General features: G+C 37.2%; 1 protein-coding gene across 1 annotated transcript; it reads right to left on the reverse strand.

The window, feature by feature from the left end:
* Positions 1 to 250: 250 nt before the first annotated feature.
* On the reverse strand, positions 251 to 718 carry LOC121156893 (keratin-associated protein 19-7-like). The gene is made up of 2 exons (XM_040980877.1): positions 601 to 718; positions 251 to 342 (listed from the first exon to the last, which is right to left on the reverse strand). The coding sequence occupies exons 1-2, from the start codon at positions 716 to 718 to the stop codon at positions 251 to 253; spliced, it is 210 nt and encodes a 69-aa protein (XP_040836811.1).
* Between the last annotated feature and the right edge of the window lie 23853 nt (positions 719 to 24571).

Raw genomic sequence — 24571 nt, forward strand, 5'->3', positions numbered from 1 at the left:
AGGAAAGAAACCAAACTGAAACTGTATTTTCTGTTATAAATTAGATTATTTATTGAGACTTGAATATAAAAGATTTCTTAAGCCAACTAATGAATATGCGTGGGGAGATGGTGTACCACTCAAAAACAAAGAATTTATGACATTTTTAGATTTGACCTATCAAATAACATATGATTTCAGAGCACCAACTTAAGAATGTTTTAGAGAATGCATTCATTGTAAAAAGATGCTGGTTTATGAGAACACAAGTTCAGTAGACGCTAGAGAAACCATAACCACCATGGCACTGTGGGTGACAGCAGCCATATCTGAAATTTCTAAAGCCGGAGCCATATCCACAGCCTCCAAATCTGGAGCCATATCCACAGCTTCCAAAGCCAGAGCCATATCCACAGCTTCCAAAGCCGGAGCCATATCCACAGCCTCCAAATCTGGAGCCATATCCACAGCCTCCAAATCTGGAGCCATATCCACAGCCTCCAAATCTGGAGCCATATCCACAGCCTCCAAATCTGGAGCCATATCCATAGCCTCCAAATCTGGAGCCATATCCACAGCCTCCAAAGCCGGAGCCATATCCACAGCCTCCAAAGCCGGAGCCATATCCACAGCCCAGTTTGCGGAAGCTTCCACAGCCACAGCCATGACCATAGCTCAGACCTCCCAACCCTCCGTGGCCGAAGCCAAGACCTCCATAGTATCTGCCATAGAAGCTCATGGTGTCAGGAGCAGTGAGTCAGGTTCTGTGTAAGACACAATTCTGAGTGTGAATGTCAGTCTGTGGAGGGGGATGCTTATATATCCTGAGCATAATGTGTGATGAACCCTGTGGCCATCTTTCATCATTCCAACTTGCTCATTCACTTGAGGCAGCTCATTAATCTGTTTGCCAACACAGAGGGCACATTCATTAAAATTTTTGAAATTGCTTAGTTAGCCAGTTAGAGCGAAATTATCACACTACTTTTTTTTTTCTGGTGAGAAAATAAGTATGTTCTCAAGTGACGAAATTTGAAATTGCCTAAGTAGAATTAATTATTAAGAATTTTGTGTCATTCATATTTACTAATATCCTAGTAAATATTGTCATGTTCGTATACTTACACTAATTGGTATGGCTCCTGCCCCTAGAAACAATATATTAATCATGTGTAAAACTCTTAAATCAAGAAATTTCTTCAAATATCAAACACGTGTTTCAGATTAAGAAATGAAAACAGTATTTTGAGCAAATAAATCTGATCACCTGTGAACTACACAAAGTAACAAAGAACGAAACTGGAAACATTTTTCATCCTATCAGCCTGAAAAGCACCCTTTTAGCTATGAACATAATAAAATTTATTCCAAAAATTAGGGAGTCAACTAAAAAAGCAAATTTACTTTTATAACCAGTCTGAACAAATGTTCCAAAAAGTTTATACAGTTTTTGTATTTTTCCAAAGTAGGAGCCACCTAAAGTGTTATCTGCAACACCAAATGACTTAGGCTCATTTCTGAGAGGCACCGTTTTCTTTCTTTGCCTTCTCTTTGTCTGATTTGCATGTCAGTGTCTTCCTCTTTACACTCCCTTTTGCATTCATTTCCAATGTTTAATATCAGTGAGGTGTCTCACGCTTATCAACTTCCCAGAGAGAATTCTTTCCTTCTACAAATATACTTCATTTGATCATTTTTACCCTTAGATTTTGTTTTCCATTACCATGAGCTTCACTTTCTTATTTTTTTTCAAAATTCAGAAAAAAAAATCTATGACGTTACTCTTTGATAATCTCAAAAAAATTAATTCTGTCATACAGTGTGATGTAAAATATGATAATGCATTCTATTACTAGTGTCAGCTACAATGGTTATCAATATTATGACATTAATCACTTTTATTTTTACTTCCACAGGACACAATCATTGAATTTACTAAATTTGTCATGGTACACAACCATATCTCACAACACTGTAATTGGATTAAATGGAATGATAGATAATACCTTGTGCAGAGTAAATTTAAGTGTATATTCTCTAAATGGAGACTGTGATCAGTGTATATTAATACACATTTAGAAACATCTGAGCATCCATTTGCATATTCAAGAGTGGATAGGAACATGCAGATATCAACATAAGTAAATTATAAACTAGTGTACTTTGAGGTTCAATCATGTTTACCAACATCATCAAATATTATAGAGATCATGACTATGTAAAATAGGATTTTTTTACATCTTTCTAAATTTACATATATTCATAGAAACAGAGGTTAACTGTTAGAATATCTAGCTGCAGGAAGCGAGAAAACAGACCAGGAAAGCAGGTGGCATTGCGGCCTCTGGGTACAGAAGACCTTGGTGTTGGTCCTGATGGTGTCATTGAGCTCAGGTACTCCTTAGTTCATCCCATTGCCTTTGTTTGCTTTTTTAATCTGGAAGGTGAGGCAAATGACATTGTTGTCATTTAATATTTATTTTGGATCAGCAGTCTTATGAAACTACATTTTGACTGAATCAAAATTTTTTTTTTACCCCAGTGTGTTAGTGATTTAGAGCAACAACTGTGTGGAAATGTCAAATAAAAGTGTGTTGAATTATACACCTTGGGAAAGTATACAACTTAGGAAAGTTGCTTGCTTTTATAGCTAACCAATTATCATTTACTTGCTCTTATGGGAGAGAAAAAAAAACCCTCAAACTTTAAATAAATGGAAATATTTACTACTCATTTAGAGTGAATGGAATACTTTGAAACAGAGCAAATACTTATGCTGAACACGTAAATATATAGGCATGTCAAATGGATGTCACCTGTTTGTTGCTGCTGATCTGAAATGCCAACATCACAGAGCACTAGTTTAATACAAGGCTGTTCACATCTGATTGAGCTCCCTGCTCATCTTCTTGCGAAGGCAACAGAGGAGGCCTCCAGTACTCCGACTTGTGCGATCTACATGCAGGACCTGTGCAGAGAGCTGGACTCTTGACTTTGACCTTATTGCAGCCATTTGGGGAGAGAACTATCAAATGGAGTCTCTCTCTCTCTAATTCGGCCTTTCAAATAAATATGAATATTTTAACAGAACAAGTTATTAATTGAGGATTTCCGTGCAATGTTGAATTGTTAGTATTCAGAGCCATCTATTTATTAGTATGCCTATTTGTAAGGCAAGAACGAAAATTAAAAACACTCAGCCAAGGAAGAGCTTCCCTCACTAACAACCGACTAGAATGCGATTGTCATCGTTTGTACAAAATTGAGTTTTCCAGGTAAAACAAAAACGACACTGAGTTTTCTATTTAGGACATTTAATTGGAAGATGCAATCAGTTATAAAAGCCAAAATAGAGATTCCTGGGACTGTGATGGAGATAAAAGTGTAAACTCTAACAGGTTTATAAATTGAATTAGTTAGATGCTATCGCTCTATGATTTTCTATTTCACAATGGGTGAAGGCAAATTTTACACTGCCTGATAGTTTCAGACACTGAAAATCTGGGGCAGTGATTTAGCCTAGTCTGAAGAATATGTATCCTGAATAGCACCATGATGGCCAAAGCTGTTGTTGCACCATTCAGATTGCAGTCAAGGGAGACGGCCTCAGTCCATTACTGGTCCATAGTGATGTCCCAGTCCTCTGGGAAAGGAGTGCTTGTGCTCAAGGCAAGATGTTGAGTGTGAATGTCAACATCCATATGTACGTGATTATGTCATCTTTAGATCATGAGAGAAAATACTCTTCGCCTAATTTAGAATAACTCTGAGCATGACCCTTCATTGACATGAGTGTACATGCTTGTCTGCTCATACATACATTCTGTAAGTAGAAATTGCTGCATTTTCAAAGCCTGAACATACCAGATACCAAAAATATTGCGCTTTGAAATTGGGCAGTCCTCCTCTCCGTCATTTCCTCAATTGTTGTGCTTCCTTTATGATTACATGAAGGAATTTGGCTGAATTCAATCTGTACCATATGATAGACTTTCACAGATACCATGTACCTCATGACAAGTTCCCTTTCCAATGGAAAGCAAAGACCTTCAAAGTCTGGAGGAGTCACTCTCCTGTTGTGCATACCAGTAAAGAACTTCAAAATTATTTTTTAAATACAGCTGTTTACTGTTTTTGGCTGTTATTGTCCTAGCACATGGTCCCTAATAACAACTACTCTTTTTCATTGTTTGACTAGTTTTTAAATACTCTGAAAATCCATTTTTATTTAACAACACAAAATGCCAAAAAGTGAAGTCAAAACATATTTTAAATGCAAGCTTACAAACTTTAAGATTTCTTTGTTCACACCCTGACTCTTCTTTGGTATATACTATGTAAGGTCATCTTCCCAAGCTATTTCACTGATTTATACATATAACTTGTTACCAATTCATCTTCCAAATTCTTCTTAGGGTATAGGAATAGAAGAGATAGTAAAATGTGACATTTTTAAATCATATGATACATTATGTTTTAAAGCTAGTGTCACCTTAGTACAAAAACTGTTAAAATATAGTTCACATATACAATTCTAAGATATTACAGACTTTTCCTTCTTCCCTCTCTCCCTCTTCTTCCTACCCATCTTTGGCCATTCTTTACTGCCCTCACTGGCAACAAGCAGGGAGCTGAAAGGGAAATGGACTCATTGGAACATGAACTAGCACCCATACGGGATATATGCAATGTGAGCATTTAGTCACTGAGCCATTGTGTTTATTTTAAAGAGAGAGAGACAGACTGACAGAGAGAGAGAGAGAATATTTTCTATTAGCTCGCTCCCCAAATGATCCCAACAACTGGGGCTGGGGCATAAACCTGGATCTGCAAGCATTGTTTTGGTCTCCCATGGTGACAGTCACCTTCACACTTAAGCCATCTTCCACCGCTGTTCCTCTACCGTTAGCAGGAATCTGCTTCAGAGCTAAAACATCTTCCATTTCAGCTGGCCCTCCAACTGGTATGCTGATATCACAAGCAGCACTTAGCTGCTGTTGTACCATGCAGACCCCAACCACTGTTCTTTTTACTGTCTCTGCATTTTTCCTTAACAATGTCATGCAGCTGGAATCACACAGAGTGATACTCCTTTTGAGATCATATTCTTCTACTTAGCTATACTCCCATGTTCAGTCACAATAGCCAAGATGCACCCATTAACAAATGATTGGGTAAGGAAAATGTGATATTTATATACCATGGAATATGACACAGTCACAAAATAATGAAATCATATCTTGCTCAACTTAATGGATGTGATTGGATATCATCATGCTCAGGGAAATATCCATTTCCCAAAAGACAAATGCGACATGATCTACTTGGCAGTATGCTTTCACTACTTCCTACTTACAGGCGGATTTCTCTTCATGACTGGTTAATATCACATGGCATGAATGTGTTGCATTTTGTTTACCCTTTTATATGCTGATTTACAAGTTTTGAAAATTATGAATAAAAATCCTGTACATTTGTGTTCAGATTTACATATATGTTGGACTTATTTGGAAAAATATTGAACAGCATGATGGCTTGACCATATGGTAAGGATGTGTCTAGCTCTGTAATAAAGCGCCAGGTTGTATTTCGAGGCTGGTATACCATTTTTACTCCAATGAGTAATGGATGGAGGCTGTATGGCCTACATCCTCATGGTCCTTTGTTGCTACCTTTGGATTTTAACATTTATAATAATTACATCAAAATTCATTTTGATGTACTACCAACAACCCTCCTCATGCATTAGGCGGTGGTAACTAAGTGAAGTTGGGTAACATGTACAACTTCTTTGGGGGTAATTGTAAATTTTAACTCAATTTAAATTCATTATTTAGTTTTCATTCCATTCCTCACTTTATCATAAGTTTTTATCTTATGTCCTTGTTATTTATTTTATAATTTAAAAAAACACAACATTTTATTGGAGAAAATAAGATCAATGAGACAAAGAGCATAAAAAAATAAACACATATATCCCCAACAGAGTTATCTTTGACAAAAGTACTAAGAACGTGCATTGGAGAAAGAGCAGTATTTCCTGAGATGCTTAGATGCCCACCTACAGGAGAATCAAATGAGACCCTGTTTGTATCACTGTGTAGCAAAATCAAATCAATGTTTATAAGTTCTGAAACCTTGAGACTAAAGAAGAAAAAAAGAGAAAACACTTCAGGATATTGGAATTATTAAAGATCTTCTGAGTCAGACCATAAAATATAGGAGATAGAAAAATGGAATTCTTATCAGACTTAACAATGCCTGCAAAGTAAACGATAATGCGACAACCTTCAGAACAGGAGAAAATATCCAAAGCTTACACATCTAAGACAGAGTTAACACCTAGAATACACAATGAGCTCAAAGAACCTTGCAATAGTAATTGCCATAATTAAAATGAGAACCTGTCCTAAAGAGACATTTCCCAAATAAAGACACCCACATGATCAATAAGTCCAATAAAACTGTGAGAATTACTAATCATTAGTGAAATGAAAAAATCAAAACCACATTCTAATATTGTTTTACTCCAATTAGAATGTCTGTTGTAAAAAGTACAGAAGATAGCAAGCCCTCACAAGAAGGAAACACATAGCTTTGGTAGAAGGGAAAATTAGTATACCCATTGAAGAAAATAGCACAGAATTTCCTCAAGAGAATAAAAATAATAAAGTTGTCATAATGCAATAACTTCACTATTGAGTATATATTCAAAGGAAATGAAGTTTGCCTAAGGGAAATGTACTACTCCTGTTTATTACAGAACTATTCACAGCAGTAAAGAAATGAAAATAACCTCAATGTCCATCCACTGATGAACAGATTACATGGTGTATTTACAGACATGCGTACGACCTCTCCATAAGGAAGAATTATGTCTTCTCCTTTGTAACCTCATAAATGGAACTGAATATGATTGTAATAAGTAAGCAAATGACAGAAATCAACTGCCATACGATTTTGTTCACATTAGAGCCTGAAAAAATACAAATAATAACCCCAAATTTAAAATACAATGAATAGCTGCCAATAATCAAACCAACAAGGTCAAGTAATTAATGAGTACTAGATTATATTTTGATAAAAGTGAAAAGCTCTAGGGTTTATGATACACTGCAGTAACTATAGATAGCATGAATGTATTATATATCTCAAGCATAACAGAACAAGCTAGAGATAAGATTTGTTTTCTTAAAACAAATATTGGGAGCTGTCTGCTCTGTTGGACACAGTGCAGTGCATTTGTGTGTATAACGTAACACAACATAGTACCCCATAAATACGAATAATTTTTATATTGCTTTTAAAATCTTTTACAAATGAAAAGTGTGAAATTCTTTAATCAGAAAATAAAATCATGTCTACCAATTTGTTTCATATATTGAGGTATTAGGTATAAAAATACCGTTCAAATACCATTCAAACCCAAGGACTTTGTTAAATAAAATATCAATATCATTAAAAATACAAATGGCCAAAAAACATGTATCATTGTCAGAAATCCTTTAGCCTGTGGTATTAATATTTTTAGGAACAAATATTGTACATATGATACACTTAATACCTACATTTGAAACAGATATGTCAAGACATTAAAATTATAAATTGTTAAACATTGAAAAAACAGAAATGCTTTCAATGTCTCCAAAATGTAATGGTAATATAGAAAGACAAAAACATTAATAACTACAGTTCAGAGCAAAAAAAATAGCAAGTTTCATCAAATTTAATCATAAGGCTCTCATTACAATCCCAGCTGTCTACAAGTGTGACTGCTTCTTCAGTCATGCCCTCAATGTTAACCTTCAATCTATATATTCTTCTTAACTTTACATAACTTCAACTACAATAAGAAGATTTTTTTAAAGTCTTAGAGTTTTCAAATTATCTATTTGTTGTCTTTCACAGTAATGGCCATGTAGAAACAACACTATTAATGTGTTGAATGTATGAAATAGAGCTGATTGCTTTTATTGAATCTGACCAGTAAAGGTTTCCAGAATGGATCACGTGGTTTCTTATTTTAGAAGAGCATGCTGTAATTTTATTCCATTTTATGTAGTTTATTTGCATTTTATCCCACTTGCATTTGCTCCTTTCTGTGAAACGTGGTAAGTGCTAGACTGAATGGTAGAACACCTGAAACTTTACACAGACGTTCTTTCTGATGCACACTTTCATTTTCTAGTGCTTCACTTATATATTTTTAAATATACTCCAAAACATTAAGAAGAAAATTTTAAAAAGAAATAATCCATGTTTAACTTTTTGGGAGAGTGGGAGGCACTGTGCTGTAACAGGTAAAGCATTTGTAAATCTCTCTTTACACCTGCATTTCAGACATAAATAAAAGTGAAAATTCCCATGGACACAAAGGGAAGACATAAAAATCACAAACAAATCAAGCAGGTGTAATGCCCTGGCTGCCATCTAGGCTTTGCCACAGTCCTCAGTTGAGAGGCAGATGATCCAGGATTTTTTTTTCCAGGACCAGCTATAGCTTTTTCCTCGAAGGCAGTATACTCTAGAGTTGTTTTCTATCTTTCCTTTTTAAAAATTAATTTATGTTTATTTGAAAGGAAGATGTATATGTAGAGAAGGAAATATGAGATGTTGTTGGAGAATCTTCCATCCAGTTATTCACTTCCCAGAACGGTGGCAATACTAGAGACTCGGCCAGACTAAAGCCAGTGTGCGGAGGTTTTTGTTTTGATTTGTTTTGTTTTGTTATCAGTTTTTCAAGGTGAGTGCAGGGATCAAAAATACTTGGATGCCTGTCCACCTCTTTCCTCAGGCCATTACCAGAGGTGTGGATTGGGAGCACAGCAGCCAGGACTCCCACCAGTGCTTGCGTGGGATGACAACTTTGCAGGTGGCAACTCTACCTGCTATGCCACAATGCCAGCCACATAATTGTACACTTAACAAAATCAAGGCACTCCAGTTGGTAGAGGAATAACAACATGATAAAACTTCAGTATTTCCAGAACTGTAGAATACTATTTCTAAATAGTTATTATGAGATTTTGAAATATGGGGAAAAAATTTCTTCTGGCTATTTTAGATATATAGAAAGTATTTCTTCTTGACAAATTAGGGACTAAGATGGTTTAATGAGAATTTTCATTCTGCTTAAACTATAAGCAGACATCATTTGATTACACTTCGCTTTATCTTGCTCTACAGATATTGTAGCTTTACAAACTGACAGGTTCAAATGTTACCTCTGCCATTTTTTCCAACAGCAAGTGTTCACTTCATATTTGGTGTAATATTCTACTACTTCTGACAATGTTTTGAACATTTCTATTATTATTGTTTCTATGATAATTACTTTGTAGTAGTATTAGGGCACCACAACTGAAACTATTGAGAACTCATGGATAAGTGTGATTGTATTCCTACTGTTGTATTGCTCAGTCACACAGCATTCTCTTACCTCCTTAGGGCTTCCGTTCACAACAATGACAAATCAAGCCAACTAACGACCTTACAATGGTAGAGTATTTCACTGAAAAAAGTTATGTATTACCAAAGCATTATCATACATTAAGCTAACAAGACATACCAAAACATAGGGGAGGTCAGGTTAGTCCTCTTTCAGCAAATAAATGATGAATTCATAAGAAATGTTATTGAAGGAAATTAAAAGTAGGACTCTAGTGAGTACATGAAGGAGAGGAAATCAGAAAGATACTTTGCTGATGTGGAGAACATTTGTTGGTATGGAAGAGCCACGTTTGCCTGAGCCAAAGACAAATCCCGAGTAGGCTCCAACTCTTCAATTTTATGAAATTTGAAAGAGGTGAGAGGTGCAGAAAAAAAGATTCAAGCCTGCAGAGGTAGGTCCATGAAGTATAAGGGAAAAAAATCCATCATCACACCCTAAAGTCCAAGCTGAGGCAGGAAGTGTGGGCCTAGAAGTTGTAGCACGTTTTTCAGAAACTGAATTAAGAGAATTGATGAAAGTGACAACACTTTCCACACAGAGTGGGTAGAGCATGCTGGTGTTGGAAGAGGATACCTAGAACCTGCAGCGTTATACAGGAGAAGTCAGTGGCTGGCTTCAAAGGGTTAGATGACAGGTTGACTTCGATACTGGGCTGATGAAGCTGGTGAACTCAAGTCAGTCTAAAACACAAAATTCTTAAGCATGTGAGCAGTACAATGCTCCCTGTACTCAATGAACTTCCCAGCAAACTCTGGATGAAAGTGTACATTTATAGCATGGTTTTCTGAATATTTTATGTCAACCATTGAGAACTGCTCACATCAAAACAATCTATTCTAATGTGCCTATTTATTGACAATGCCGCTTGCTGCCCAAGCGCTCTGATGGAGTTGTACAGCTGGATTAATGTTATTTTCACATCTTATGATATAATGTAACATCCATTCTGCAGCCTATTAATTAAGGAATAATTTTGACTTCCAGATGATTTTTAGTTAAGAAAGACCCCTCTAGCAGCCAAGAGTAGCTTCGCAAGGTAACCCTCTGCCTGCATCACTGGCATCCCAGATGTGTATCACTTCATGTCCCAGCTGCTCCACATCCAATTCAGTTCCATGATAACAGTCTGGGAAAGCAAAGGGGATGATCCAAAGCTTTGGGCCTCTGCACTCACACGACAGACCCACAAGAAACACATCTCACCTGACTTTGAACCAGTTCAACTATGCTTGTTGTGACCAATTTACAGAGTGAACCAGCAGTTGGAAGAACTTTTTCACTGTCTCTCTTTCTCTGTAAAATATTTATTTCAAATAAAATATTTTTCATTTCAAAAGTTTTCTTTTTATTGGAAAGGCAGATTTACTGAGAGGTGAGATAAAGTGCGCTGTCCACTGGCCCACTCAAAGCAGCCACAATGAAATTAACAGGGCCAGTCTGCATCCAGCCAGAAATGTCCTCTGGTCCCCCATGTGAGTACAGGGACCCAAGGCTTTGGGACAACCTCTATTGTTTTCCAAGGACACAAGCAGGGAGCTGGAAGGGAAGTGGAGCATCCAGGACATGAACCAGCACCCACATGGGATTCTGGCGGTTGCAAGGCCATATTACATTGCACAAAAGCAATGTATCTTGTAAGACCCTAGCTGCCATGGATAATTATAACCTTGACATATCTAGGTGAAGCAGAATTAAAACCATTTGCATTCTGGGTTCCATTAAGGGAATTCATCATTCATGAAAGAAGTTAAAATTTCAATAATAATAGAACTTGAAAAGATGTTCATTCCAAAACCCTTGGATGACTTTGAGGAACAGAAGACTTCAGTTCAGGGAGTAACTTCTGGTGTGATGGAAATTGCAGGAGAACTTGAAATGGAGTCAGACGATGAAGCTGAATTGCAGCAATCTTGTGATGAAACTCTGATAGTTGAAGAATTGCTTCTGATGGGTGAGCGCAGAAAGTATTTCTCTAAATGGAATCTGCTCCTGATGAGGACGCTGGGAATAATGTCCAAAATGACAGCAAAGAATGTATAATGTGACATTAACTTTGTGGATAAAACTGGGGCAGATTCTGATGGCATTAACAGAAATGCAGATAGATATTTTGTGAGTAAAACAACATCAAAAATATTGCCTGTTATAAATATTTGGAGAAAAAAAGAGTACAGAAATGTGACAAGTTTCACTGCTGATTTAAGAATTTTCCACAGCCAGCACAACCTTCATCCAACACCTGTCTTATTATTTGCAGTTGTCAACATAGAAGACCCTTCAGAAGAGAAAATGTTATTTTGCATTTTAACACTGGAGTATTTTGAAACACTTTTACTTAACTGCAGTATTGTTTAAACGTAAGTTTCCTATCACCTGGGTGTACAAAAATTTCTTGTGACCTACTTACTACCATTCTTGCCTTTTGTTTTGCTGTAGTCTGAAAGATAATATATAACACCTATAAATGCATAATCCCCCAATTATGACATTTATTTATGTACACATATTTATTCCTTGAGAAACTATAATCTATCATTTGTACTGAATAAAAAATACATGGTTCTGTTATCAGGATAAACAAACTCCTCTATGGGTTCAATAATCAAGCCTCAGATTTTTCAAATATGTTTTGGTACATTTTGTTGTGTTTTTTTTTATATTTTATTATCATCATCATCATCATCATCATCATCATATTATTATTATTATTATGATACTGTTCCATAGGCTCCTGGGATTTCCCTTATCCCAATCTCCGCCCCCCCCCAATCTAGTTCCCCTATATCATTACTAAAGTATAGCTCTTCATACACAGTCATATGTCTATCATTGCAGGCATGGGCAATGGCAGAGAGTCCAGCATCCTATTGGCAAGATAAAGTAAACATTTTCATTGAAACTCCATCTTTGTCTGGAAGTAGAGATGAATACTACATTGCATCCTCACATCTGGATGTTAATCTCCGTTTCACAGCTACTGTACATCCCCTCAAATGAAAAGTCATGATACAAATCAATAGAAAGAAAATAGAAAATTAAAATGCGATGAAGTTAAATGGCATGTTACTAGATATGACAGTTTCCATTACACAGCTACTATACATCCCCTTAAATGAAAAGCCACAAAACAAAATCGACATCAGGAAGAAAAAAGAAATTAACAACAACATGAAGTTAAATAACATGCTGCTAAATGACTAACGTGTAGCTGAAGAAATGAAAATCAAGAACCTTCTTGAAGAAAATGATGTTACTCTATGATCTATGAGTCACTGAAGAATTTGATTAGAAGAAAGTGTTTTGAAGAGGTGAAACTAACAGAAGACATCAAAACCCATGCGATATATTTCCACTGATTTTTGTTAGTGAAATGTGTCTCCTGTAGGCAACAAATAGATGGGTTTTGCTTTTAAATTTAGTCTTTTAATCTATGACGTTTGATTGAGGAGTTTAAACCATATACATTCAGGATTAATATGTATGGATGGTACTTTGGTCCTGTCATTGTAGGAATGGTTGTTCATTGGTTTAGTCTGCTGTTCTCATTTTACTGGGATATTCTTACCATTTGTCTTTGGTTTTGGTGGGTGCTATTCCTCTTCTCTGTCAAGAGAACATCTTGAAGTATCCGTTGTAGGGCAGGTTTGGAAGAGGAATATTCTTTTAGCTTTTATTTACTGTGAAGAATTTTATTTCATTTTCAAAGTAAAAAAAAAAAATCTTTGCTGGATATGTTATCCTAGGCTGACTTTTTTTTTTTTCTTTTAGAATCTGGAATGTGTCACTCCATTCTCTTCTTGACTGTAGAGTTTCCTGTGAGAGATCTTCTATGAGTTTAATCAGCATTCCTTTATATGTCAATTAATTTTTTATGTGCACATTTAAGGATCTTTTCGTTGTGCTCAAATGATGACAGCTTGATTATCATGTGTCCTGTTGGGAGTTCTGTTCCCCTCGTGGACCTTGTTTCCCAATTCTTTCTCTAGATAAGGGAAATTTTCTTTTATTATTTCTTTAAATATATTTGTAAAACCAGTTTCTCTTTCCGAACTTTCTGGGACTCCCATAACTCTTATATTAGGCCTCTTAATAGTGTCTTTCAATTCTTGAATACCTTTTTTTGGCCTGATCCAGCTCTGCTTCCCGCATTTGTTTGCTTCCCCCTGATGACAGGAATTGTCTTCCAATCCAGAAATTCTTTCTTCTGCTTGCTTCATTCCATTATAGAGACTCTTCACTGTAGTTTTAATTTGCTCTACTGTGTTCTTAATTTCTGATGTATCAGCCTTAATTTGCTTTATTGTTGCTGTTGCTTGTGTAAAATATTGCTTAAATTCTTTGAACTCTTGAATATGCTTCTCATTGTTGATCAGAAGCTTTAAAATTAGTTTTCTGAATTCTGTATGCCCCATTTGCTCGATGTCTTCCTCAGTGAACTCTGAGGTTGGCAAAGAGTTTTGCTCCTTTACAAGAGTGTCTTCAGTAATATTCATTTTGCCTGTGTGTCTTCTTTTGCTCTTGGTCATCGTACTTCTGGTTGGCAGAGTTTTCTCCTTGGGGCAGGTTTCTAAGCTGGCTCACTCACAGTTCTACAATGCGATTTTACTTATTGCAGTTGGTACACAACTCTTTGTTTGCAGCCAATTGTGTCACTCCCTCCAGCAAGTTCCAGGTGTGGTTTCTTATGTTAGATTTCCACAAAGAACTGTAGCCCCAACTCCTAGCTCACCACTCTCCACCTCCTGTGATACCGTGCTGAGACTGCACCGTGGTCTGTACAACCTTCCTCGCACTTTCAGTTGGAGCAGGTCCCAGGATTAGGGAGACACCAGGTGTCCTATATAGCTAAGTTGTTGGTGGCGCTTATCTTGCTGGAACCTGTTGGACGTTAGGTCTGCGTGCCACACAGACCTATTTTGACCCATATGATGCCACAGTTTTTATTATTTTCCTGCAGGACCATTGCCATGCAACTCAGTATGTTCTTGCGAGCTCAGCACATGCGCAGTTCACTGTTGTCCTCTGTAGTCCTAATGCATTTGCCACAGTGTACAAAATGGCACCTGACGTGCCCCTGCTAGAGTTATTGATCTGCCAGCCATCATGCCTGAGAGCTACCCAGACCTGTCTTGGGTGGAACCTGTAGAATGCCACGTTGATGCAGTTCACTGAGTCAGAAATGAGTTCACTCCCAGCTCAGTGTATGCTCAGTCCTTTCCCTTGTCTTTGCCTCCCTAAGCACAACGGCGCCGAATTTGGCACTAAGGGGCTGAATGGGCTGTGAAATCCACCCTGTTCTCGCACTGCCAGTATGGGATCTGCTGCTCTGTCTCTGCTCCTGGTCAAATCAAATGGACCAGCAGCATGGACAGTGCTTTGTCTGGGTTCACCTCCCAAATTCCCAGTGAAACTCCCTTCCCACCTGGTTGCTGTTGGAGTTCCTATCTCTGTTAGCTGAATGCTGCTGGAGTATCTGTCACTGCAATGCTACACTGTTGTGTCTGCTGTTTTCCTGTGTCTGTCAGTCAGTCTCCAGGCACCCCTCTGCTGTTGTTCTGTCTTTTCCTATTTCCTGGAATGTGTCCTCTCTGCTTCATCCTGATTAAATGTTTCTGTGTCCATTTAAACATGTCCTTACCCTATTATGCCATCTTGGTTTCTCTCCATTTTGGTACATTTTTAAACTAGAACTTGAATTTGACACTTTTGTTTTACTGGTTGTTTTTTCACAACTATGGATAAACTAGAAATCAAAAAGTTAAAATCTCTACAACAGAAACTTTATAAATTAAAATGCATAGAGATGGTGGAATCAACTATGAGGATTGATCCGCTCATACACACATAAACAAAACTTTCAAGAAGCCTAATTTAACAGCCTGTACTGAAGAAAATACACCATGAGTGACTGGGCTCATGTGAAAGCACAACAATCAGTGTTCATTCAAAGTACATTCTAGTCCAGGCTCTAACAATTACACCATTTTTTCCTCTTTACAAAGAATGTCATTTTTAGATTTGTTTGGTTTTATTTTGCTTTGTTTTATTATGCATGGTGATAAGTGATCACTGTTTAAATCATTTTTTCAAAGCAATAGCAATTGCTTTTGTATTTTAAGATAATATTTAAAGAGTTAACCAAAATTTATTTATCTGGCTTACTATTAAGAGATTGATTATGCGCCTAGATTTAAAATATGAGAAGAAATAGAATTTCTGTCAGACCGCTTCTCAAATACTTCCAGCTGGAGAAAGTATCCCAGGAGGATGGAAGTCACGTGAATCATTCTCAGTGTCTAATGTGTTCTGAAATGTGCATCAGTGCAGGAAACTGGACTCAGAAGCAGAGCCACTACAAAATGGAATGCAGACACCCAGAGAAGCATTTCAGCTACAGACCCAAACAGCCACTGCTAATGACTGGTTCCTCAATGCACACCAGAATGGAAAGGCATGTGGTTAGGTGCATAAAGATGCCAGCTAGCCCTCACCTCAGGGCGGCATCCCTACAGGTGGCGACTATGATATGATCATTCTCCTGGAGTATTGCTCACTGCATCAGTGTGCTGATAACCTGGAAGAGCTGTGCCATATGAAACTATGGTAGATTAGAAAGATAAAATGATAGAGATTCAGAGAAAAAGATTCAATTTCTTTATCTTAATAAATGGTACTTTTAGCTTTGAAGGGCCCAAATGAAACCATATTAGAACATTTTCCATATTAGTTTCAATTTTGATATGAAAGTCTAAACATTTAAAGAAATGAATCTAAATAATATTGTGATATAAATAAAAGCATTATCATTAAGAAGATATGGTCTGGTGATTGGAAGGTTAAAGACTTCCTTTGAAATGAGTACTGCAGGATCCAACACAGTGGCCTAGTGGCTCAAGTCCTTTCCTTAAACACACCAGGATCACATATGGGCTCAGGTAATAATCCCGGCAGCCCTGCTTCCCATTCGGCTCTGTGTTTGTGGCCCAGGAAAGCAGTGGAGGATGGCCCAAAGCTTTGGGACTCTGCACATGTGTGAGAGACCCAGAGGAGTTCCTGGCTCCTGGCTTCAGATTGGCACATCACTGGCCTTTGCAGCTACTTGGGGAGTGAATCATCGGATGGAAGATCTTCCTCTCTATCTCTCCTCCTCTCTGTTTATCTGAATTTTCAATCAAAATAAATAAATCTTTTAAAAAGAGAAATGGGTGCTGCAGTTTAAGTATTATAGAGACTGTATTTCTAAAAATCATAGAAAATGAAATTTGAGATATTCATTTGTGTTATTATACTAAAGTTGAACACCTTTCACATATTTTATACTGTGTGTTTCTTCTTCTCATCAAAAATTTACACCAAAGTAAACTGATACTTTTAATTCTATTTTTTCAATAGCATTATGTTGTAGCATGGGATATGTGTAAACTAATATTTAACATGATTTTTTTCCTTCTGAACACTGGACCATATCTTTGATAGAAATCTTGCATATACACATGCACGCATATATGCATAACAATATGGTAAGACATATATAAACATATAATTCTTTCGTTGTGTATACTACATAGTATGTAGAATTTCTGTTCTTCACTACTACTATGTAGTTTTTTCCTTCATTTTGTATTGGATAAAATTTCAAATCATCCTTCTGTTATTTTGAGTAAAATAAAAAGAAAAGCCATATTGTAGTTTTAAGTTATAATTTATTGCAAAAGAAAGAGAGAGGAATAGAGAGAAGTGACAGTGGTGGAGCCTACGTAGGGAATATCAGATACTTTGAGGTAAATATTTTGGAATATATATACCTTTATTTTAAAGGGTTATTTTAGTTTTATTTTGAAATGCATAGTTACAGAGAGAAAGACACAGAATGAGAGATCTTCCACCCACTGATTCACTTTCCAAGGACTCGGGCCCTCCACTCTGCCTCTCCAGACCATTAGCAGGGAGCTGGATAGGACCGGTTGAGACACGAACCCGTGTGAGCGTGGAACGCTGCCACTGCAAGCAAAAACAGCCCGCTACATCATGATGCCAGCCCTGGAATATACACTCTTAAAATGTTAGATGCTAAATGCTCTTGGTTTTGAGTGAATCCAGGGTGATCTTGTTTGAGTAACTAAATTTACTGTAGTCAAGTTGGAATAATTATCTCACAGCCTTGAGCATTGAGTTTCCAGAGGAGAATATCAAAAGAAAGCTGAAAATTCTGGGCCATGCCCTACCCCATTAGCCTCCACAGTAGGGTGGATTAGTAGCAGCTATACTGCTAGCCGCCGTCGCCAGAGCCATAATCAGAGCATCCACAGCTGTGGCCTTGTTTACCAAAGCTGTGGTATCCACAGTCACAGATATGGAGAGTCCAGACCACTGGAGCGTCCACAGCTGTAGACCAGCCTCTGTCCTGCTGCCTCGGGGGCTCACGGTATTAATGTAGAGTTGAAAATTTAACATAAAATCCTGAATGTGAGTGTCAGTGTGTGCAATGGGATCCCTGTACAGCCTATTCAGATTATGTGAAAACCCCCATGCATTCCCTCATTCTGTGCCATGCTATGCATTCCATTTCATGCTGGAATTCAGCAGTGTGCTGTCTCCGTGCACGGAAGGAAGACAATTTCTGATTATGTAATTTCTCTTCAGGATGTCCTTGAAATACAGTTTAGTCTTTATGTGAAGAAAGAGCTGACTCTTCAAATATACACATCTCAAACCCTAAGTAGCATAGCTCATTACCAGGTAGATTACATCACAGACATTTGTTGATATTCCTTTTCTAATTAGATAACTCCGACGCAATATAATCTCATCAACTGATATCTCCATGTACAATTTAAATCAGTTATTTTCTCAATTTACATACATTAAAATCTGTATTTTTCTAAAAGCAACTTACTTGTAGTGATATGTAACCATTAAAAAGGCATATATTCAAAATACATGAAACATTTATGAATCAAACAGGCTTTTGGGTCTTGCTGTGTCAAACTGCTATGCATTTGTTGATTTTTAGCATTTTAATCACAAGTACATTTTCAGGATTTTTGGCCCCATACAAGAGTTTTGTAATCTTTTAGTTGCATAATTTGCTACGATTGATTTCAGAAATTGATGGCACAAAGTTCACCCCAAACTTTGAGAAGTTCAGGTTTTACTTCAAGCCTTAGAACATCCTTCGCTCTTTCAATTCTACTGAAATTTGCAATTCCATCTGCCTTCATCTTTGTGTTTGTGTGTGTGAGAGAGAGAGAGACAGACAGAGAGAGAGAGAGAGAGAGAGAGAGAGAGAGAGAGAGAGAATGTTCTCCAGACAATTTTACCTTTCTTTTCCACTATTTACTGATGTGTACTATGGCTTAATTTCCATTTTAATTTCAGCATTTCTCCTATTGCTGTACTGTCTATACTGGACCATGTTAGAAAAGTTAAAGCTGACAATCTTTTTCTCTTCTTGACTTTCGTTCACTGGCCTCAATCAATGATTTCATTCTATTTTCTCTTGATTTTCACCATATCAGGTATCCCTTTTATATAAATGTATATTTTTCCTGTAGCATTTCCTTTTCATACCTCTAGTGGTATGTTAATAGTTCATTAAAGCATTGCTTTCAAAAGCTGCCCCAGCTTTTACGGCTTTCTAAGCTGGTGCAGGTATATCTAAAAAGTTAAGTCTGTCAAGACCAGCCTCAAATTGTAGCAGGGGAAGCAGTTATTCACAGCACTGGCATCCGACATCTCAGGCTGGTTTGAGTCCCAGTCACCTTGTGTTCAATTGAGCTTCCTGCTGCTGTGCCTGGGACTTAAGAGATACTGTTCCCGAAATACTGAGGGTTTTGCTGCAAATGGGAGACCAGTATGCACATTGTGGTGCCAGGGGTCAGCTTTGCCTACACCTGGAGAGTGTGTAGAGTGAAACCATGGGGGGAGACCTCTCTCTCTCTCTCTCTCTCTCTCTCTCTCTCCTCTCTTCTCTCTCTCCTCTCTCTCTCTCCTCTCTCTCTCCTCTCTCTCCTCTTTCTCTCTCTCCTCTCTTCTCTCTCTCCTCTCTCTCTTCTCTTCTCTCTTCTCTTTCTCTCTGTTTCTCTCTCTCTCCTCTCTCTCCTCTCTCTCCTCTTTCTCTCTCTCTCCTCTCTCTTCTCTTTCTCTCTCTCTTCTCTCTCTCTCTTCTCTCTCTCTTTCTCTCTCTCTGGGACTCTTCCACCCTCTCTCTATGGCTCTACCATAAATAAACACATCTTTAAAAAGGTTGAGGTTATCTTCACATATTCAAAGTGAAGGGACACTTGTGAAAGGACACAGAATCAAGCAGTCTGTGTGAGGACCTTTGGACTGATCTTTAGGAGTTCCTGAGCTCACTTCATCAGTGAGCTCCTCCCAAAGTGGACTCTCTGGACCCCATGTCTCATCAAGTTTTCTATAGCACCTGACTCCTGACTTGGGCAGTTAAAAATATGTTTAATTTTACTATTGCGAATAGCATATCCTTTTTGTGAAATTTACATGTATTTTATTAAAGGTATGTTTCCTAGAATTAATATTTTCATATTTCTAAGTTAGAATTTAGTTTTTCTAATTGTTAGACAAGGGAACTTAAAATATTGTTGAACTAGAAAGGAATTCTAAGAATATTTACTGCTGCAGTTGGAGTCACCAACATCTGTATAACTTTTCAACTATTTTGTAAAGATCCGTATCTCATTCAAATTACAGAGGATGACTCAGACCATTTCTTATCTCTTTTGTCCGAATAGCATTTCATCATTATTTCTCATCTAAATATGAAATAGTTGATACAGACTACATGTGAAATTCTCAGTGGTGATTACTTTTGAAAATAAAGAATCACAACTAACTCAGATGGAATCAAGATATCTTTTGCCCATATAATTCAGTCAGATGCATTCCAGTGATTAGCAGCTTTTTTTTAAAATTTGATGGTTCACTTTAATGTATCTAGTTGAGATAGAAAATCAAAGAAGGCATACATGACAAACCTCAATTAAAGCGTAGGTTCACAGTCCCGAAGCTTTGGGCCATCTTCCATTGTTTTCCCATGCCGCAGGCAGGTAGATGAATGGGAAGTGGAGCATCTTGGATACCACCTTGCACCCGCACAGGATTCTGGTTCTTCCAGTGAAGTGGAGGGAATTACCCATGTGAGCCACTGAGCTGGACTTTCTCTTGATTTGACACAGGGACTGTTCTTGACTCGCAGGCAGTTCCCCCAACTCTTCTACAGGGGGCAGCACTATACAGTCTGTTTTGTCAGATTTAACTAGTATTCTGAATTTCGGCAATTCAAGTATCAAAAAAAGATAAGAAAAGAAGGAAAGAAGGAAGGAGGGACAGAGGAAAGGAAGGAGGGGAGGAGGGAGGGAAGGAAAGAAGGAAGAAAGGAAGGAAGGAAGGAGAGTTAGCTCCATACTTTATACCATTATATGGATAATGTCATTCTGATGTTTGGTTACTATTTGAAAATCTAATTTGCAACAAAAAGGAAGAAAAGAAATGAAAGGAAAGGAAAAGAGAAAAGAAACCAACAACAAACCAAAAATCATCCCCCTTTTGGTTGAATGATGATCTCAGCAAGCAAGGTCTCAAAGGGGTCTGTTTCTTGAATGCATCTGGATTTTTATCCCAAGATTCAGTTTTTAAAAGCTTTAATATCATAAAAACAACAATCTTAGTAAGAAAGAAGATGGGAAAATATCATTACAAGCCACAGAGGAACTGAGACTAAAAAAAAAAAAATAGATTATTTCCAATGCTACTACATATGCTTAACTGCATTTGGTCCACCACTGTTCTTTTTCTGCTACAAAGGTATTTAATAGCCACTAATTTTGAAAAAAGAAGTGGATTTTTTATGCATTTTGGACTGAATCAATAAAGACAATCATGTAAAATTTAAAACATATAAGAGTCTTGGTTATTTGCATAAGTAAAGAGCTTAAAATTTTCCACTTTATTTTCATTTGGTGTTGAGTTTAGGTCTAAAACTATTCTGAATTTATGAAAAGCAAGGAAACCTAAAATCATTAGATATAATTGCTAAAGAAATTATTCAGCTTAATACAATTTTATTATTTTTGCTTGCTTGTATCACTATGAAATATATAGTAAATACACACAATGTATATTGATTCCCATGTTAGATATTGCGTAATATTTATGAATAGTACCAAACACAATCCAGCTGAAGGAAATACATAGAAGCAGAATTTTTCTTTTTAAGTCAAGAGTTTATCACAGAAATCCAGAGGATAATGGAGACAATTCGTTCAATTTCAAATATATTGGACAAATAGATCCAACATAATCTTCAGGATAAATGATAAAAATCAGTTTAGCAAATTCATTCATGGAAGCAGATAGCAGATTCAAAAGGAAGAATTAGAATGCAAATCTTAGACAGCTTGCTGGACAGTCCACATCTGTGGTGTCCCTAAGCACAGCTGGAACTAGGGAACTGAGACCTGCCTAGATGGAGTTCCAGCCTTCACAGTAGCTCAGCAATCATTCACAAGGTCAGAAGGTCAATGGCTTGGTTTGCTCTCGGTGATGGGTGCTGGTTCATAGGAAGAACCTAATAACTGCTGATCTTACACATATTAAGTTATGGGTGTGGTAAATCACTCAGTCAGTTCATTTTCATTGCTCACAAGAGATTTCATGAAACAAATATGGCAAGGTCTTTCGTTAAGTATATATGAAGTTCTCATTCCTCTTAATAAAACGTTTCTGTTAACGTTAACTCAGTTGGAAGTATTGTGATTAAATTGCACCCATGATGAAAAATACAAACTGCACGCTCAAAAATTGTACCCATAATGAGAAATACTACCTGCAAGTTCAAAGATGGTTCAACAGGTCTCACATAGACTCCACCTCATCCAGACCTCAGAGTTTCTCCTTGGGGCAATGAAGCAGCCCTGTGGCCTCAAGATGACAGTTGTAGTTCATTATTGCACACGTCTGCATTCTCCCACATTTGTGACTACCTCTGAGCATCGGAGGCAAATATGACCCTTGCTTTACTCTTAAATGCATGTCTTTAAAATACAATGTCAACTATTAGTAAGAAAACTTATATACCAAATATTTAGAAATGTAAAAATATCAAATTGTGCTTCACTTCTGTGAAGTTTAATTCCATTTCAGACTCATCTAGCTGGGAGCATTTATAGTGTTGCCTACACTTCGTATGTTCCCCTAATGTTTAACGAAGGTAATACTTAAAAGACCAGACAGAGGTGGAGAGCAAGGACATGGAGGAAATACTCCTTGTAACCATTTTAATCTGATCAAAGAGCTTCTCATAAATGAGTGTGAATCGTCCTTTAATTTGTTTTTACACATGCATTCCTTTTTTTAAAATTATTTTTTGAAACAGGTTTATGAAGCAATGCTAGAGCGTAATCTGCCTATACTGTTCTTGTGCAAGTTTTAGAGAGAGAAAAAAGGACAACCAAAGTCAGAATCTCACAGTGATTGAAACTTGTCAGCAGGAGAGCACTTTTATGTCAGTACTTACTAGGTGTTGACACCTGCTAACAATAGGATGCCTGGTATTTTACAGCACAAGATCAATGAGTGTCGTTCCTGAGAATATGATACTTAGTGATTCAGGGCATATTTGCAGTTCTTCTGGAAAGAAAACACGACATAAATATGACACAATTATCATGATGTAAAAGCTAGAAGATGTTGCATTCCCGCACTGCTTTTATTCTGCAATAACAACTGTGGATTATATTGAGCTATGTTGATATTCTACGTATACCAATACTGCTCAGTGACTCACACACTAGTACTGGTTCCACATCAGATCAAATGAAATGAAAGATGAAACTAGCTTAAATTTCCGATGATTCTCTTAATGGCATGTGAAACAAGAAATAAATGCTTTGGAATGATTCAACTAGCACATTTTTAATATACTTAAAATTAATGAAGATTTTTTTAGGGAAAGAAAGTCAGTCCTCAAAACCTCCCAGCTAATGGGCCGATCACATGACAGAATAAATAGGAGGCACATTGGCACAGCATTAGTTGTACAGAACTCCGCAGTTTAGGAATGCAACAGGAAGCTTCACAGTTCCCTGACACTGATTTCCCTTCAGTGATTCAGAGCCATGTAGACTTAATAAGTTCAAAAAACCAAATAGGTAATATTATACTCAAGACTACCTATAACCAGATTGGGTAGATCATAACACCTAAAATTAATATTGAAAATTGGAGCTGATCCGAAATGAATTCTAGGAAACAAATTAGTCTCAACATTCACAATATAATGTTCAGCTTCTGCAATGGCTGAAAATCTGGGACTTGTCTCACAAATAAGGAATCCTGAGGAGGAAAAGAAACTGCGAAAGCCAACCATCCTTCCTGAGACATGCATCATTTTTAACTTGATTCCATGATAGGAATAAATGGGATCCTCAGGAGCAAAACCAGTTGTCTTCACTTCAGTATCAGAAACAGGAAATGTATTATGACAGATGGATGAAGTTAAGATTATACTGCAATGCCATCTTCAGCGCATTTATTGAAAGTAATTAAGCAATAATTCCCAGTATAAAATATGCCAAAGACATCTCAGATAAAAAGATACCTTCAGAGTGACAAGAGAATTGACTGTGGTAAAATACCCATTATTTATAGAACAAAACCAAACTGATACATAACAGCTGTGCATACAACAGATCTTAAATCTTAAACCAGGAAACTCATAAAGCCTGTGACTCATCTTCCCGGCTTGCTCTGAGCTGGCGATGACCTGAAAGGATGAAGCATTCGAAAAACTGGATCTTGTTATCTCAAGAGTGTTAAAATCCAAATCTTTGTAGCAACCAGAGTTCCGGTACATCCCATAAGAAATTGAGTGGTGACACGCCTATTCAAAACCTCCATACCTGGAGTCCGAGTCAGATGCTGTCATATCCAGAGACACATCAGACGAGTCCTTGAGACCAAGGACGCTGAGGTGTGATGCCGGGTCTCCAGGGCAGACGCTAGTAGAGCTACTCCATGTTGAAGAGCATTTAAGCATTTTCATTTCTAAGTGAGCAAATTTTGTATTTTCTCCTAGGTATTATTTTAACCATATCTCAAAAACTGATAACAAGAACTCCAAAC

The sequence above is a fragment of the Ochotona curzoniae genome, unplaced genomic scaffold (assembly GCF_017591425.1).
Source record: "Ochotona curzoniae isolate NIBS_2020 unplaced genomic scaffold, NIBS_Ocur_1.0 contig_3498, whole genome shotgun sequence".
In the NCBI taxonomy this organism is placed as follows: Eukaryota; Metazoa; Chordata; class Mammalia; order Lagomorpha; family Ochotonidae; genus Ochotona; species Ochotona curzoniae.

Excerpts from the sequence above, each read along its gene's own strand:
- LOC121156893 (XM_040980877.1), bottom strand. The coding sequence starts at position 718 with ATGAGCTTCTATGGCAGATACTATGGAGGTCTTGGCTTCGGCCACGGA. Across the intron at positions 343-600 it reads CAAACTGGGCTGTGGATATG|GCTGTGGATATGGCTCCGGC; the intron begins GCTCCGGCTTTG and ends CCAGATTTGGAG.